General features: G+C 35.6%; 1 protein-coding gene across 1 annotated transcript in view; it reads right to left on the reverse strand.

Annotated features, from left to right (window-relative positions):
- Positions 1–302: 302 nt before the first annotated feature.
- Positions 303–18,406, reverse strand: part of TTC27 (tetratricopeptide repeat domain 27) — a 114,726-nt gene continuing 96,622 nt past the window's right edge. Inside the window, exons 15-20 of the mRNA XM_038131413.1 lie at positions 18,079–18,131; positions 13,907–14,072; positions 7,708–7,905; positions 4,233–4,344; positions 3,557–3,657; positions 303–547 (exon numbers count right to left, since the gene is read on the reverse strand). Coding sequence (XP_037987341.1) covers positions 425–547; positions 3,557–3,657; positions 4,233–4,344; positions 7,708–7,905; positions 13,907–14,072; positions 18,079–18,131 — 753 coding nt within the window. The 3' untranslated portion in view covers positions 303–424. The remainder of the gene's footprint in view (positions 548–3,556; positions 3,658–4,232; positions 4,345–7,707; positions 7,906–13,906; positions 14,073–18,078; positions 18,132–18,406) is intronic.

Below are 18,406 nucleotides of genomic sequence, written 5' to 3' on the forward strand. Positions count from 1 at the left end.
GAAATGGGCTGTGCTTAGCTCACACCTCTGCTGTTTGATTCTTCATCTCCTCCAGACCAGCACCTCCCCTGCTCCCACCCTGGGTGGGGATGGGTGGGGCATCCTCCAGCATCCCAGCACCAAGGTGGATGAAGCAGGCAGAACTAATCCTCCATAATCACCTTACAAACCAGCAGCTCTCTTCCAGGAAATCTGGGGCTGAAGAACCAAAACATGCAACTTTGTAAGACAGTGGGACCACGTAAGAAAGAATCTTAAAAGGCAGCCGGAACTTTGAAAAAAGCTGACCACAAGAACAGCACTGTACAGAAAAGTGTTTATTGAGGGTGTTGCTGCCTGAGAATGTTTACCATTTCATCAGCAAAACTGGTGGCAAAAGAAACATGTCATTATCGTCATCCTGTCCCAAAATTTGGTCCATATGTCAGCACTGGTCTCTCAGCTGGTTGCTCAGCTCCTGAAGTTCAGCAATCATGTTGTCCATAGCTGTCACCTCATCAGCTATCTCACTGTGAACTTCATTACTTGTTACATCTATGAAAAGTTGCTGCACAACAAAAAGAAATACCTGTAAGTACTTCATAAAAAAATACCTTTAAAAGATACATACAGTTTCTCTCCTTCAGGGGAGAGACAAAATACAGGAAGCTCATAATCTCTATACTGCTTTTCATAATTTTGTAAACTATGATGGTATCTCTCTCAAAGAAAAGGCCATTTTGTGGCTAATAAACAGAAGTTATAGACACACACATACACATATCCTGCATATAGACCTGAAATCGGTGCCACAACACATGATATTGTGCCAAAAGGGTCAAATCCTCCTGTGCACATGGGGTTTCTGCTCTGACCTGACTGCCTTTGCTGACTCCTGATTATATTGAAAGTAAAGGACTTTTTCATGAAACTCAAATTAGAAGAGCATCTCACATTCTGTTACTGCAGTGTATAGGTCCACCTGCTGATAAATTGGTTGTGAATTTTAATGACCATTTTCCCCAGTGTCATTATGTTGCTTCATTTTCTCCAAAACCTCAAATAAATATTTTTTCACATTTGATGTCAAGACATGCATGAGTGGAGGCATGCATGTGTGTAACTAGTTATACTAGAGAAAACAAAACCCTACAGAGTAATAAAAATTGTTCTTAAAGACCTTATGACATTAATAGAAATGAAAAAAAAGCAGCTAACTCACAAGCAATCATAATCTTCATCTATTTAATATTGAGGCTATGTGAGGTACCACTACACAGAAATAAGGGGAAGGGGGGACATCCAAACACATGAGTTCCCTTCATTATATAAAGGGAGAGTGATTCACACTGTATTTGACACAATCACAAAGCCTACATTTAGAGACAAAAACAAACCAAGAAAACAAAAATTGCTCTGGAGTCCATCTGTACATCAGTATGTCATCAAAACATAATGGGATAATACAGATATGTATATAAACAAAAAATGTACTTAAAAGGCTTGAACTAAGGTATTCACTGTGCCTCAAAACAATGTTGTCACTGAAATAAGGAACATCTTATGCAACTATAGGAACATACTTGTGCTACAAGTACAGAAACTTCTTTGACTTTCAGCCCAAAAACCTCACACTGGGAGTGTGACAGAAAAACTTGGTTCTTTCTGCTAAGACAACTAAATAAATCAGGACAATATAATTATTTTTTCTTTTTTAAATTTATTTTTTCTCTACACAGTTAGAGAAATCTGTTCAGCTAGAGACAGCTTGGGGAAGTTTCAAGCACCATCATTCTTTGGGCTTTGTGCCCCATGTCTCCCCAAAACGGTGTCCACCTTCCATGCATTTACAAATGATGTCAGATCCAAATGACTGGGACAAGGACCAGAAGAGTGCCCACTGTGCTATCTGCCACAGCATGTGACTGCCCAGCAGGGCCTGTACAGAAAAGAGCCCAGAAACAGCACATTTCTGATCTGCAGCCTTCAGCAGATTGTGGGTGCTTCATGAGTCTGACACAAACAGGAGCTCAAACGTCAAGAGATGGAGATCCTGGAAGCAGTGACATTGTTTCACCTGTTCTACTTATTTGCTCCAATTCCGTGTCCTGACTACAAAATTCTGGAATTTTATCTTCTATTTTATCACTTAATTTCACTGTTCTTTTATTCCTCCTAGTTATTATTAACTAGTGAGTCTAAATATTAACTAGTGAGTCTGCTCCTAGCCCATTTTTAAGTGCTTTTTTCAGCTGAAATTAAAAATTAAAAAAAAATCCTCATACTAATATTGACTCACAGGGCAGCAAAATGAGATGCAGTCAAGTTTGGACAGACATAAACAGTGCTGAGCTGTTTGTGCATAGGATCTGACAGAAGATGACTGAGCTTTTAAACTACAACATACTTTGAACATTCAATATTACTTCAAATTCAAAGTCAGATGGCACCTTGGAAGGGATACAAAACCAGTGAGTTCACATAAAATGCTTCATTTCTAATATGACATTTTTCTCAGAAGTATCATAAAACCATTAACTGACAATAATATAGATGTTCATTTAATTAGTGCCTTTGGAACTTAAAATAGAGTTTACTAGACTCATACATTGTTAATCTTTCAGATAATTCATGATCTTTCATAATATAAACTACCTGTACTTGCATTCATATAATTTATGTCACTTAGTGCTTTCTCTACAGTAATACTCAGTCTATGCACCTTTTTTAAAGAAAACACAACCATATTTTGTGAGCAACAGCAAAACATATGTTTTCTCTTTTTTCAACACATTTGAAAGTCTTACCTATGCCTGTATCTATAAGCTGAGTTACAGATCCAGCTTGTGTTTGCTAATGCAACTTTCCTAGGCTTTTATCCTTAAAATTAAAGATCTTAAGAGAAAATGAGCCAAGTTTAGCACACTGATGACAAATCAACACTTTGTAGCATAAGCACACATTATAAAATTTCAGCTCTGTGATTCACAGTTGCTAACTCCACAGGCAGGAGGAATCCCTCTTTAAGACAAGATGTGTATTTTAACAGTAGAAGTATGATTCAAATACGATGACTTTTTCAAGTAATTGACATCTGAATTGGTAGGGTATCCACAAAAAAAAGATTAAAAATTAGTTCTGTCTTTTAATAAATAACTCTTTTAAAACACTCCAAGTGATGCAAAGGAATCTTGACACATCTGGGTCCTTTCCGCAAGTTTAGATCCATTTTTTCTGAGACTGCCCAGTTTATCTCATGACTACTCACATTAAAAACAGGTCTTGGAAATGACTGATTGCTTTCAAACATTCAAATCTGTTTGCCCAACATTTTAAGTAAAGTTCTATCTTACTCTAAAATGTCAATGCTGTCTCTTAGACTAGTATTGCAATCAAAGCCTAGCAGGAAGAAGGGAAATAAAAGTTTACTTAAAACTGGAATCTTCAACAGCATAGAGATGAACATCACCTGATGATGCACTGCACAGGCAGGTATTATTTGATCTATAATTGATTCAAAGCAGAGAAATTCTGGCAACAGAACAAAGATTTCTAGCTTTCAAACAAAAATTCCTACCTTTGCCTTGGATGACAAGCCACGTAAGTTGAGCCGAGCTGAAGAAAGTATCTGCAAAGCTTCCTGATGATTAGATTTGTTCTTGCTGCATTTTATAGCCACTAGAATCCAAACACAGAAAGACCCGAAACAAAAAAGCATTACCACTCCAGCAAGAATCTTTAAACAAAAACATTTAATTAAAGATCTTGATATCCTCCACAGACAATTTTAAATGTCATATCCCTCCCAAAAAAACGAAAAAAAAAAGCCAAGTAATTTTGAGAAGATAACTCTAGACACAACAGGTATCTGTATCCTTCTTAAATATAAGATTCACAGAACAGGGAATAATCTTGGTAAGTTTCATTCATTTCCTGACTAGCATACTCAATCAAACAATTTATGTGATGATCTGAGGACTGAGATGAACTGCAGATGCATTTTCACTTGCTTTATGAAGTTGCTAGACCATGAAATTAATTGATTCCATATTTACCAGTCATATGTTTACTGACTCACCCTAAACAATTTCTGCCTCATTCCAAGTATATTTTTGTATGCAGTATCAGGATGATACTCTCTGCTACAGAACTCCTAGTAGTAGGAATAAATACAATAGGTAGAGTATTGTTTTGCCACTAAGCTTAATAAATATTTCTTGCACTCTTCATGAAAAATAAAAGGGAGAACATACCATGTGCAATCTCTATGGCTCCTTTCACCACTTCCTTAAAAGAAGAAACATCTTTCTCCCAATCACTTGATTGAATTTCACATTTATGTGCCTTAGTGAGATACTGCAGTGACTGCAAGGAGGGAAAAAAATATTAGTATGTCAGAAAATCAACTAGGAAACTAAATTAGTTTTACATATCTACAAAATTAGTGGTGAATCCAGAAAATGAATCTATCTTTACTATACTTGATTTCCTGTGAATTGGAGTAGTGTCTTCCTCTGCAGCAGTAAGCGCCAGCTGTCACACAGATGTTCTTCACCAATACTGCAGCTCAAGTATGAGAAGCATATAAAGTAACATCTGTCTAATTTTTATCTTTTAAAAATCTGTCTAGACTGATGGATGTGACCCACGTTTGCCAAGTCATCATAATTAAATGCACATGAAAAACAGAAAAATACTTGCATTCACACTTCAAACAGCAAACTCATATCTAAAATATTATAAGTGAATACATCAAAGCTTTCTTCCTGTATATGTAATCTTGGGAAATATGCATTTTATAGATGTAGCTATTAGTTGCCATACTGCTCTGGTTCTCAGTGTGAACAGGAAAAAAATGTAAACAATATGGAAGGAGGACCCCATTAAGGTGAAAAAAATAATTTTAACAGAAGAAATTCATTTTTGCTTTTGAATTTTGTTTTCTTTCTACAGCATAGCATCAAAACCATGAAACAAATACATGCCAGAAGTTACATGGCTTAGTTCAATGACAACTCTCCCGTTACCTTTTTTGAAGAGTTTAATATAAAAGAATTTAAAAAGTTTCAGCATGGGACATATACATGAGCCAGTAAAGATTTCCTTAAGATTGTGAGGGTTGTCACCCCAGAGGCTTCCACCTTCTCTCTCTCACCAGAGTTCCAATCACAATGCACAGATGACTGAACAGCTCATGCTGCTGTAAATGGCAATAAAGGGATATTAAGTCAAACCAGAGTGAATTGCTTTTTTTTTCTTCATAATAAACTAGGTTATAACTGGTAGTAGTTCTGGCAAGCAGAGGCAAGAATTTCCAAGAGAAGGAACAACAGCTTTTACAGCAGTCTGATTTCAGTCTACATGTGTCTGAGTCAGAGCAGCAAATTGGGGGGGGGGGGGGGGGTTGCTGACAGATGTCAAGAAGGGGAAATAATTCAAAGTCTTGTGAGCTGTTTATTTGCACTTCTGGAACCCGGGTTTATCCTGAAAGGAAACAGTTATGAGCTGGGGAAAGTTCAAGGAACAGAAGGGATTCATAGCCTGCGATGGATCAGCAGGAAACATGAAGGCTGGAAAGATTCCTCAGTGGGAAAGGTGTGGACTGGACTGCATCCAGTGTAAGGAAGAAGTACTGAATGAGGTGACAGTTCAGATACACTGAAGTGTGAGAGTAAATATATGCTAAGCTAAAGAAAAAAAACTCCAAAACAGAACCACAAACCCAACACTTCAGTAATCTCACACTCCTAACTTGCAAACCTTGTCTGACTTTGATTCAATTTACAAAGCACTGCTGTGAATTTTAACTGTAGACCCTAGTGATCAATATGGCATCAGATGTATCAGCAGAACAGAAAAGTTAAAACCCCTGCAACAAAGACACTCTTTTACAATAGCCACACACACACAAGATTGTTCTTTCAAATTCAACGTTAGGAACAAAATTGGTTAAATATAATTAAACCTGCACTAAATAAGGTGCAGAATGGAAAGGTATGGAGTAAAGGTCAAACCCAACATTTGTAAGGAGATGCATGACACATTTAAAGGTTTGCTCCTACCTCTTTGTCCTTTGATGCCACAGTATAGTAAATAATGCCCTTTTAGAATTCACTGACCTTTTCCTTAATAAATGTGGGTGGCAAACTGACTATATATATTTAGAATTTTTCAACAGATATGGTCATTTTCACTGAATATCTGACTGACCCGTGATGGTGCTTTTGGCAGTAAAGCAAATAAATACAGGTTTTATCATTTTTACTCCATAACATAATTTCAGAAATCAGTGATTATTTTATGCATTGCAAATTAATTTTTACACTATAAATTGCTATACGCTGTGGCTTTAGGCAGTTTTGCTCTTTTATGATCTGGATCTGTGGTACTGTCATACCAGGATATTTGGACACACATGTATGCATACCATAAGTATTTACAAACATTATTCCATCTTGCAGGCAAGCTAGACTGTGTGTTCCACAACCAGCCTGATTAGGAAACACAGTTAAAGTACTGTCTACTCTACAAATTGAAACCATGTTTTTAACTGGGTTAGTTCTGCTGCTTTGCATGTCTGAGTAAGAATTTGAGGATATATTACAGGATATTGCAGTGTCTGTATTTCTGCATTCTGAATAGGCCAAATCTGTTTTACTGTTTGGCTGTAAAGAAAAATAGAGAAGACAAAAGGGAGGAACTGCAGGTATAATAGACACCAACAATGACTAAACAAGGCTCTCCACAGGGCAGAGCACAAAGAGACAATGAGCAAGGCACAAATGATTATGAATTTAAGCCCACAGGAATACAACTGGCAGGCCTTATCATCTTCCCTGCTTGATATTAAGCAATCCTCCAGAGAGGCATTTTTTGCCCAGGCCAAAGGCATACCCCCATTGGTGAACATATACTGAATGCTAACCTTGTGTATTTTCAACTTCAGTGAAAATCTGATGACCCTTAATTATTTTTGAACTGTGCAAGGCTATTTGAACTTTTTGAAATTTAATATCAAATGCAAAGCACACTCCAGCATTCAACAAAGTAAACACTTGTAGCAGTGCAGAATGGTTATTCTGGAAATGCAATCAACTTAATTCTTTGGGAAGTGATAAGGACAAGAAATGGAAGTTAACATAGCAAAACCAGCGATGGGTAAAGAGAAACCAATGGTTCAACAGACTAAGGATTAAATATCATTATTTAATTCTATTTTAAGCTAATTAAGGACAAAAAATTTCTACTCTGGGTAGTCTAACTATGGTGTAGATTATTTTAAATGCATTTTCCCTTAGTGATTACAAAGAACACAGATGGCTTATGCCACTACTGGATCATGCCTTTAAGATCCCTTTTTTTTTTTTCAGAAGCTGCAATATCCTATCTTCTGAATTAAATATTTCAATTTAAAAAAAGCCAAAACCCACACCAGCATTTGATTATAGATGTTCGACTGTTGCCAAGAACAGTTTCAGAATACAAATTCAGGACCATACACATATGCTGTGTAGGATGTAATAGGATGTTTTGAAATGAAACACTGGTAAAAGAAGAGTGGTTTTTTTTCAAGTCCAAGAAAACTGATGTAAAACATCTTGCTCCTGTTGAGTGTAACACAAACGTGTGCTGCGGGAACATGAAGAAAAGACAGTGTGCTTATAAAAACACTAAAGCAAAACAGGTCTGGAACAAGAGCATGTTCTACTATAGCACTATAGCTCTTACCTTTTCAATATCTTCACTACTATTATTCTCTCCATTTCCATAAAGTTGGGCATAAAGTCTCCAGATTGCCCCATCATTTGTCACTCGTGAAGTGACTCTGCCCAAGAGCTCTTGCAGTTTCACTTTCAATCCACTTGATACCTCTCCAGCACGATCTGCCAGACCATCCACTACTGCTCTGACCAGAATAGCCAGCACCTTAAAAAAGCAGGAGAGAGTTTTTATTTCAACTCAAATCAACATCAGTATATATAATGTTATCTGTAATATATGGTCTCTATTAATGACTGCGCCACATGGCAAGTACAGAATTTGCTAAGAAACACATGGACTAATTCAACTGATTTAAATCTCATCTATAAGATTTATGTTGGTGCGGGTGAAGAGGCCAAAAATATAGGACAGAAATTTGGGTCAAGGAAACTGAGGCAGAAAATATCTTATAGATATTTTTACCTTCTAATACAGTTACAAAAAGATCAGTAAACAGGCTGAGCCAAATTAATTTAGGTAATGGAAGACACTGTTTTTTACAGGTCCTCTAACAATCTGCAGGAAGTGAAAGATGTACAGTGGATAAGATGGAAACTGGAAGGCAATGGAATACCACCTTGGGAATCCCTGTTTTTAATGCACTCCTGGTGATTTACTTGACAAACCAGTTCCATCAAATTCTTCTACAAATACTCATTAGTGGGCATACTTTTTGAATCACTGGCTTGAGAATGTGGGATCTGACCTGCAGAAATGCTGAGCACGTGCAGCATTTTTTTGCATGTAAAAAATTCAACATCATACCAGTCTTTTTGTCCCAAACTGGACACAGAAAACTAGAAAACAGGTCACTTTGCCTCAGTTTCTCCTCAGCAAAATAGGAAACAGCAAATGTAAATTAAGACAGTTGATCACAGGATGAATTAGAAAAAAATAAAACCCAGAAAAGCTGTGGCTTATCAAGTGAGTAATACCCATCCTGTGCAGTGCAGGAGACACAGCGACTGGGGAAGAAATAAGGATGAAAACAAAATGGAAGTTTCATCAGACTTGCATTCAAGATAGGCCAGTAAGTGCTGCACAAACACCTTCATGCTGGTACTTCCTAACTTGTGAGCCTGTCATTTGGCAACTTTAATGCTTCAACATTTTTGTCCATGTGACACTAACACCATGAAATCTCATGCACAGCAGTACTAATATCAAGATAGTAATAAAACTAACTTCAAAGATGACCTGTGAATAGCTGCAAACCCTACAAAAAACACCTCACAAATCAAGATGCAGTTCACTGGCAGAAAGTAATGCAAAAATTACGACAGTATCAAAGTATATCACACTCAGAATAAAAACACACCCAGTTTAGCACTTGTGATATGTCACTTTCCTAAAATAACTTTTCTTCTATAGAATGACTCAATTACAATGCATCCCAAAAATAATGAGTTTTATCAGATACAGAAAATTCTTGGCAGAACAACCCAAGTCAATCAAAATGGCTGATAATTATGTTAAATAAACATCCACCTGATATCTTTTCAGAACTAATAGTATCATAGTAACATCTGAACATGAGTTAAACAGCTCCCCTCTTGTCCCCCCAAAACCACAGCAGTCGCTCATATTCCTTATAAAATGATATGACAAACTGGCAGTTCCTTCAAGATCTCTTAAAAATCACTTAAAATAACAGAAAATATGATCAACTATTAATAGTCCAAAAGTTCTGAAATTCATTTATATGCATAATTTGGAATATAAGGCACCAAATCTCATCATTAACCAGGTCTTCTATAATGATTTGCTAAAAAAACACCAGCATGTGCTGATATTTCCATTACTAAAGCACTGTAATAAAAAAAAAAAAAAATAGGTGCAAGAAAAATACTAAACTATGTTCTCTTTTGACAAAGAACCAAAACTGGTCCTGACGATTCACACACATATATGACTTCTCAATCAGTTTCTCAGTTTAACAAAACTGTTAATCAAAGTCCAAATGTTAGTTCATGTGAATATCATATATAATGATCAAAAGTTTTAAAGCTTTTTAAAAAAAAAGTTTTATTTTGTTTGTAAATGAATTAAAAATGAGTTTCCTTAATCAGTAGGATGCAGTAACTGTAAAATTAGCCCGATTCCCATAGAGTCTTGACTTTGCTTACACTTCTATTACAATAATCCATTTCCTTTTTTTGTAATCCATCATGTAAGCCTTGGCACTACAGCATTTAAAATGAAACTAGTGTCAAGACCCAGATTAAAGGGTCCATTAAACAGTAATGAATCATTAATGCTTGGTTGTCCACACTTGTTAAATAAAGTTATTTCAAACGGCAAGTGAATTGTACTAATCATCCAAAAGTATTAGCAGAGTAGCAGAGTTTTGCAATTTAGGTTGCCATAAATGTTAAAGTTTGTATCTTTGAGAGATTTTAAACTGCCATACACACTAAAAGCAATGCTCTGTTGGCCCAAGACCCCAAACAAGCAGTAGAGGATTTTTTTGGTTGGTTGGTTTTCTTCATGCCTCTTTTAATGAACTGGACTCCATATGACCAGAGAGTTCATGTTTAGTATGACACCACACCATCTGCATTCCTCCTTCTCCTTTGCTTTTGTGAATAATGTGTTTACTACAAATGAACAAAAGACACTGTGAGACAAAACCTTAGAAATAAACCAAGTCATTTATAAATGCAGCAATTTTCATCAGTTACTCTCATTTCACAATTGTTCTCCGAACAACTCCTTTCGTATAAAAATTCTCTTGGTCAAAACATTTTCAGATGCTTCACTAATGCTAATCAAACTTGACAGTGCTCAAGAAAGATGAGAACCCTCAGATAACAGATCCAAAATGACAAATTTGCAGTCTATGAACTCTCCCTATTCCCCTTCTAAACTAAGGATTTTATAATAAAGACAATTGTCATTAGTGAGCTACTTAAATGAAGTAGAGCTCCAGAAATTATTAATTCTTACCCTCGCTTTTCAAGATCTCCTTGGAATGTGCTCTTGTGGCCTTTAGTTAGAAATGGTTTGGCAACACAAACTGCTGAAATGAGGATGTTACTTGATGGAAAGGGTAGCAGAAAAACTTTGCTTGAATCTCAATAGCAAATAATTGCAAAGAGGAATCCTTTGTCCATATTTCTGTATTCATAATCTTTGACAGCACATAATGAAGATACGGTTTCTGAAATACTGCATCGAAACAGTTTTTCCAACCACAAAATAACTTTGTCATTCACAAGACTGCAACACTCCAAGTAAAAAAGGTTGATTGCCTCCATAAGCACACATGTGATAGAAATTAGTATAATCAGGAATTGCTGAAACATTCCAGGTACATTTACTAGCTCATACCAATAATTCAGAGACCAAATTGATGATTATAATAGGTAAGCCTTTCTCCTTGGGTACGTTTTAGTGACTGATTTACTAGTGGAAACTACGGATAATTCAGTTAGCCTTTCTATTTTATTACATAATCCATATATTGAAGGTTTTCCAGGTATATTTCTCAGCTTCGTGAACATTAAAAGATACATGGAGATGTGAAGAATTTTAAGAACTAGTAAGGAGGGAAGGTTAAGAAAGCGTGCTTTTAACATTTATATGCAATGCTAATGAACTGAGACTTTTTAAATGGTCCTTTGCTGTAATCTATTACTGCATTGTTGCTCATTTCTAAAGAGTCCTTTACCTCTTCCTTGTCCGATTCTACCTGTAGAATCTGTGCATACATATCTTCAAACTTCATGATACCATGATCTCAGAACCTTTGCCACAGGGATGGCATTGTTAAACAACTAGAATAGCACAGAAGAAAAATTTCGCAAATTTGTGTGCTGTACTCAGAAGACTGGCACAAAGGACAACAATGGTCTAACGGGAATCACGAACAGGAATCTGAATGCTTTACTATTATTAGAAAAAATCAGTGATATAAAAACATGACTTCATGCTATTTTGAAATAAAATTTTAAAGTCTGATGTAGCTACAGAAATCAAGGGCATTTCAAATTGTATATTCAATTGCACACTTGTAATCGGTACATTCAGTCTCACAAAGGGTACTCTGCAGCAATGATTATGCTAAAAGCAGTTGGTTTTCACAAAGAACTGGAATCCATGACTCAACTTGTTTCTTCCAGTCCTGTGCATATTTATGTTTTTTAAATTCCTACCTTGTTTCTCACCATTATGTCATGTAGCTCAGCAGTCCATCAATTAAAATCTATGATGACTACAAATAGTAAATGTAACCTGAGAGAAGATCATACTATGTCAAATGGAAACAATAGTGTATGTTTTCATTTACCCATGCTCATGATTTCACATTGTCAAAATACAATTGCACAAGATGGTTATAGATCATCCCTATTCCAAACAGTCCAGTTGGAAAAAAAGGAGAGGCTCACCAATTAATGGTGAACTTTGTAAACAATTTCAGCAGAAGCTTTTATTTTTATCTGCTTTTGTGTTTTGGTACAGAAATACTCTCCTCTTCCTTGTAAGATAATTGCTTCAAGCCTGAAATTCTCTAATCAGGCCCTGAGGTTTTTCTTGGCAACTAGAAAAATCCTCCTAATTGAGGCAACTGTATTAGAAGTTACAATGAAACCCATAAAACAGTTCACATATCAGAAGCCAAAGTTAAAATTAAGATGCAAAAAGAATTTAGGAAAGATACCATATATACTTCTTTAAAAGTTACAAAAGTTGTATGAGAACAAGATGAAAAAAGTTATGCAACAAAAATAGAAATTTAATACAAGCAATACCCTCAAATCCTTTAATAAAATATATTGCATAAAATTTGACAAATAATAGTAATAGTCTATATAATCTCAAAATATCTCAAATGGGAAAATATATGTAGAAATCTCTACTCCTAGTCAGCTGTCAGTCTATTTTAAATAATACAGTAGACCACCCCTAAAAATGCTATTTTTAAGTAGCAATTGAAAAAAAATTAGTTGAAAAAAGCCAACCATCTACAAGATGCTCCATGACAGGCCCCACCAGTACTACAGTACTCTAGCTGCCAAACACACTAATCTTTACCACACATAACACAGTTTTCCATTGACACTCTTTAGTGCCAATGCTTAATGTTTAGCTATACCAAAACTGAAAGATTTTATTAATGCAGAATGTTACCTTGTACATGACTGGCTTTACTAGTAATAAGCACTGCACTCATGTACAATTTGTTATTAAAAAGTAATGCGAAAAAAGTATTTAACATTCTTGTAGCCCATGACCAAATGAGATGTTTCCACAATTTTAACTAAATCTATCTGCTCTCTCTCCTCATCACTGGACTCGAATTCCCAGGAAAGCTACTTTTTCTTTTTATGGGACAAGAAACAAAACATACTTCTGGGAATCCATGAGCAGCAGCAGGTGGTTCCTCTTACCCTGGTACTACACAATCTCACTAAGAGCTCATAAGCTCTTCAACCAGATCTGCTGATTTTGCAAAGGCTCTTGAAGGTGTTTTATTACTCTCCTTGAGAGAGTCTTTGGCTTGCCCCTCAGATTCACCTTGCTATTTTCACTGAGTATGCAAAACCCTGCTAGGATCAGGACCTGGTTTCAAGGCAAGGCAGCATCCCAGCTGAAGCTGTTAAGGTAGATTCTCTGGATTTCATCCAGAATATACATTTACAAACACAAAATTTAACTGAACTGAACCACAATGAAAGATGAGCAAAATACCTATTTTATTTTTCTTTGTTCTGGTTATTAATAATCAATATTATGACCATAATCCATTCAGTTCACTTTCAAAGGCTCATTTGTGGAATTGTCCAACACATGGGAAAAGCATCCCCTTCTTTCAACTAAATAATTGATATTATTTCTGACACCAAGATATGCAGGAACAATATGGAAAGATGGGATTATGCACTGCATTTTATATAGAAATAGGTCTGGAAACTGCAAGGCTCATGAGTGTGCTTTCACAAAGTCTCATGCAATCTGAATGCAAAGGCTTTCAGTTTTGTCCTGTTTCATTTTAAATATTTATTCTTAGAGTCCAAATCTCCAAAACTTAAATCACTTGCCTACATAACTTCATTGGCCCATGCACTATCATTACTAACACCACTATCAGCAGCTATCAGCAATCTCTGTCTCTGAACAAAAATTAGTGAACATATAGGATGACTAAATATGAAAATTTCCCCACCTGTGTATCTTTGTACTTTTCTTTTAAGTCCATGAGCCGGTGATAAGCTTTAATTGCTTCTGAAAACTCTCCAATGTCTGTACTGGTGAGAAGATAGTTCTCCCATATTTGCCAGTGCTCATAGTTGCACTTGAGAGCTTCCTGGAGGGTTCGAAATGCTTTGATCCTAATCAATAATAAAAGAATAACATAAATTATTACAGAAGATTTCTACACTAAAATCAGTTGGCATAGCATCAACTGAAAAACTGCTTATTTAAAAAAATCACATTTAGAACAAAGTGCCATGCTAAAGCTCTTGCTTGTAATTTACAATACTGATAATTCCTTAATGTCTCTTGCAAACTACTTTGTATTAGTTCATACACAACAGTACATGCTGTAGTTTGAACTAGGTAACTTCTCTTAGCTCTTGTAATTATTTTTTTTCTACAAAAAAAGTATATATCTAAAGTTTTCTACAAAAAAAAAGTACCATAATTTGGCCATCTATGTCAATATTTTCCTTTCCAAATTTTTAACTGGAACCATGAGAAAACAACCTTACTCATGCTGCAGTTGCAACACACATTAAAAAATTAAAAATCACTGAGTTCATGATAGATGCAGAATGGTGTTGACTTATTTAATCACACACTTTTTAATCACATCTATTTTAAAAATTTGCACATGGCAAACATGCATATCCACTGCACAGAAGCCCCTCATTTTAAACCATTTTTATCCTTAGGTCAGCTGAAAGGTTTACTTACACCCTCTGATCCCTGATGCTGTGCTGCTCAGTACAAATGTGTCAGAATGGCCCCAAAAACTACTAGGGTGCTTCTCCAATCTGACTCATCTCATACTGACAGGAGAAAGTGTCATGGAATAAAGGTAGACAGTGCTGTTCCTTTAAAATCATCATCAAGTTACAAAGCATCTTTAGTTTTTCATATGCATCCACTGCAGTCAACTCTTGACCATTTCCTTAGGACAGCAGTAATGCCATCCTCAGATAAGAAAATGCCATCTGAAGCATGTGTTGGTGAGGTTTGTGAGTTTACTGTTTAAAGCCTTAAACATAGTACCAAAAGTTGCAATAAATTTGAAACTTTAAAATAACCCTGCTAGAGAATTGGAATGATACATTTCTCTCTAAGAGACTGAAGTTGGACAGTCACACTCTCAGTGGGACAGTCATGATATATAAAAAACCACAAAGGAATGGATTCCTTTAAATTAAGACTTGAAATGAAGCTTTCCTAGGCTGGTAAAAAAAGTCTTCTTTGGTAAGGCATAACAATATATCTCTTCTTAATAAATATCATATAAAGATGGCCTGTTATCAAAATATGCAGTTCACTTGCTCTATATTGCTTGACTTAGTTGTTGAAATGCTTTCTCTAAAAAGAAAGACAGCCCAAAGAAATTGTTGGTTGAGTTTCAAAAAGAGGGTCCAAGAAAGTGTAAACACAAGCCAAGACAATGTAATATCTAAGTAGCTGATCAGGCCATTAGAAGTTTGAAATAGCTTGGTCAGGGAAAAATGTAAATACCTGCCACTCTAAGCCCATGATATTAAGAGTTATCAAATATACACAAAGAGAGTGGACTGATAGAGCAAAATTATTTAAGGAGAACAGGTCATTTGGCATAGTTAGAGCAGAACAGTCCACATGCAGGATCTTCCCCTGTCCACTCCCCTTTTCTCTCTCTTCTGATATATTGACAGAAGTGATGATGACGAATAAATGTGCAAAGAGTTTTTCCACTGTTAACAATCTCACTAAGGGATTTCAGACCTCCATTTTACTAGATTAAATTAGAAAAGAACACAGTCCTGTTCCTTCTGTGGATTTTGCTACAATGGAAGTTGGGATCTGCCACAGCTCTCTGAAAGGCTGGAAGGCACTCTGCCTGACTCATGAATTGTTTCTGCAACTGCTCTCCACTGTCTGTATCATCTCCCCTACCTTCCTGAAAATTAGTAAGCTATCAGGAGGGCAGATGCCAGCAAGATGGAAATATGAAATGTAGTCAAGATACAGAAGGGATGGGATGAGATGGAAAAAGTATTTCACAAATAATCACGCTTCTATGTAATAAAATCCCCAGATTCTCAAATCAAATCCCCTGTGTATTTAACCAATCACAATGATGGAGTATCCTTAACCAGTTAAGTAAATTCATACCCAGATAGGAAAAAGTAGGCAGCACAAATATATTATCTGGTCTTGGAAACCAGGAATCTTTCATATGAAGGACAGAGGGCAAGTCCCAGTTTATTCTGAGAAATGTGATACCCAGATTTCAAAGGCCTCCTGGCACACAGAGTAGTTTCTTCTGGTAAACCAAAGCATGGAGTGTGTTTTCATCAATTAGTTTTTCTGGAGGAAATTCAGAATACACAAAACTTATGGAGTCTTAAAAAGCAAACAACCCCCAAAATCAACAAAACCCCTGTCCTTTGGGTGTCAGCAAGTTGCTTGCATACACTTTTCAAAAAAATGTATTTATGTTATATTTGCCTGTTGTGTGAGACTCTGCCAAGCCTTGGCCAAATTCTCAATCTATGAGTGAGTCTGAATCAAAAGCCTGTTTGGAGTAAAGACGGATTTCTTTTGAGGGAGTGAAAGAAAGCTATTAAGTTAAGTATCTTACTTTTGTTTTCCTTCTTTTCAAATCCTCACTCCACCTAATTTTCTTCTTCTGGCAGGCTTGAAAAAATAAGAATTTATGTATCCCCACACAAATTATTTAAGTGCACTGCTATAGATATTCTCTGTTTTGAGAGAGAATTTAACTCACACACAGTCTTGACCTGTAAGTGACTACACAAATAATCAAAGAAGTTGCTATTCCACAGCAAGTACAGGCCACACTTGCCTATCAACACGTAATACTCACTTCAAATTTACTGTACATTGAGTCCTATCTCACATGATCCCTGTGGGAAAAAAAGCTCAGTAACATGCCCCCTTTTATTACTTTTGCTACCATATCAAATAGGTTACAAGTTTTGTATGTACGTAGCATATTAAATCACAAGAATAGATTAAGAATAATAAAATTAAACCAGTAAGCTGAAATTATTCACTCAGTAGTTTCTCAGCCTTGTAGCAGATTAACAGAAAATTATTTTGATTAAAAATACTTTTATGAAACAAGCATAAGCCAGTAGACTGAGCATCTGACATTTTGAATTGTGTGGAAAAGAAGGAGCAACTACCATACGAATTGCACATACTCAAGACACTGCTGAAGAAAATAAGGAACTACTGAAAAGTTAAAACAAGCTCTTGCTTTCTGTTAATTTTTAGCCTTCTGTAATTATTCTAACACTTCATTTTCTCCTCCCTCCTGCTCCCATTGACATATCTATCTTCTAAGTCCATATTACTTCTCAGTTTTCCTATGTATGTTTATAAATTTACACTTAAATGCAAGCTTACTATTCTTTCTCTCTTTTGTTACTTTGCCTCCTGACTACATAACCATATAAACTGATGTCAGATTTCAAGTAAGGTTTTTAAAAATAATTTATCTTATTCTTTTGCTTCATTCTTTGGTAACAAGTTATAATGTGAAAATTCTTAAATATGAAATTCTTCCACGTAAACTTTTACTACATTGTATTGAAATAAAAAATACAAAGTAAGATTGGCAGTCCACTTAGGTCAAAGCTTCTTGTATGAATCATTAGTTTTGAGGGAAAAGAATAAGCCAGCTAGTATGTGTGCAGAATACCATCTCCTTTTGTATATATAAAAACCAAACTGTCTGGTTTTCCCTTAAATCTACTGAGGAAAATATTCTATGAAATTACAAAGGTCTGAATATATTGTTTGCTTGAAATGGACCTATCTTCTTATCTTTATGCTCAAAGTAGTTTTCATTATTAATCTTTATTATTAATATTTTGCACTGGTTGTACTTAGTATAATCATAAATACCTCTAACAAGAAAAAAGTGTAGAGAGAGGCTGCTACTTGTATAAAAGTTACAAAATTATTTCCTCTAAAATAAAATAGTTACCAGTGATCCAGCTTGGAAGAGAGAACTGTAGGGCTAAGAATTGCAAAATATGAGTTAAGCACCTTACAATAATAAAAAACCTCAATGTCAAAAAAAAGGAAACTACAGTTATTTGTTTTGGAAGCAATGTCTTCTAATTCTTTTGAAGTACTTACTTCTGTTTTAATCTGATATAAGCAGTTGATAAATTGTTCCAGGCCTCAGCATTCTGAAATGATAAAAGGAGAAGTACCAAAAAATTTATTCACTTACATTGTGCTTCATAAAAATACATAAGTGAAACTACTACCAAACATCATTGATTTTGCTAATCACTCATATTGACACATAGCTTCTACATGGCAGTTAAAACACTGCATTGAAATATAAATTATCATATTGAAATTGAAATGCATAAATATTTGACTACATCAGCAACAATCAGGTATATAAATATCAATTAACTGCCTTGGGGTGGCAATACACTAAGTCAGCTCCTGCCTT

Source organism: Motacilla alba, chromosome 3 (genome assembly GCF_015832195.1).
Source record: "Motacilla alba alba isolate MOTALB_02 chromosome 3, Motacilla_alba_V1.0_pri, whole genome shotgun sequence".
Classification (NCBI taxonomy): Eukaryota; Metazoa; Chordata; class Aves; order Passeriformes; family Motacillidae; genus Motacilla; species Motacilla alba.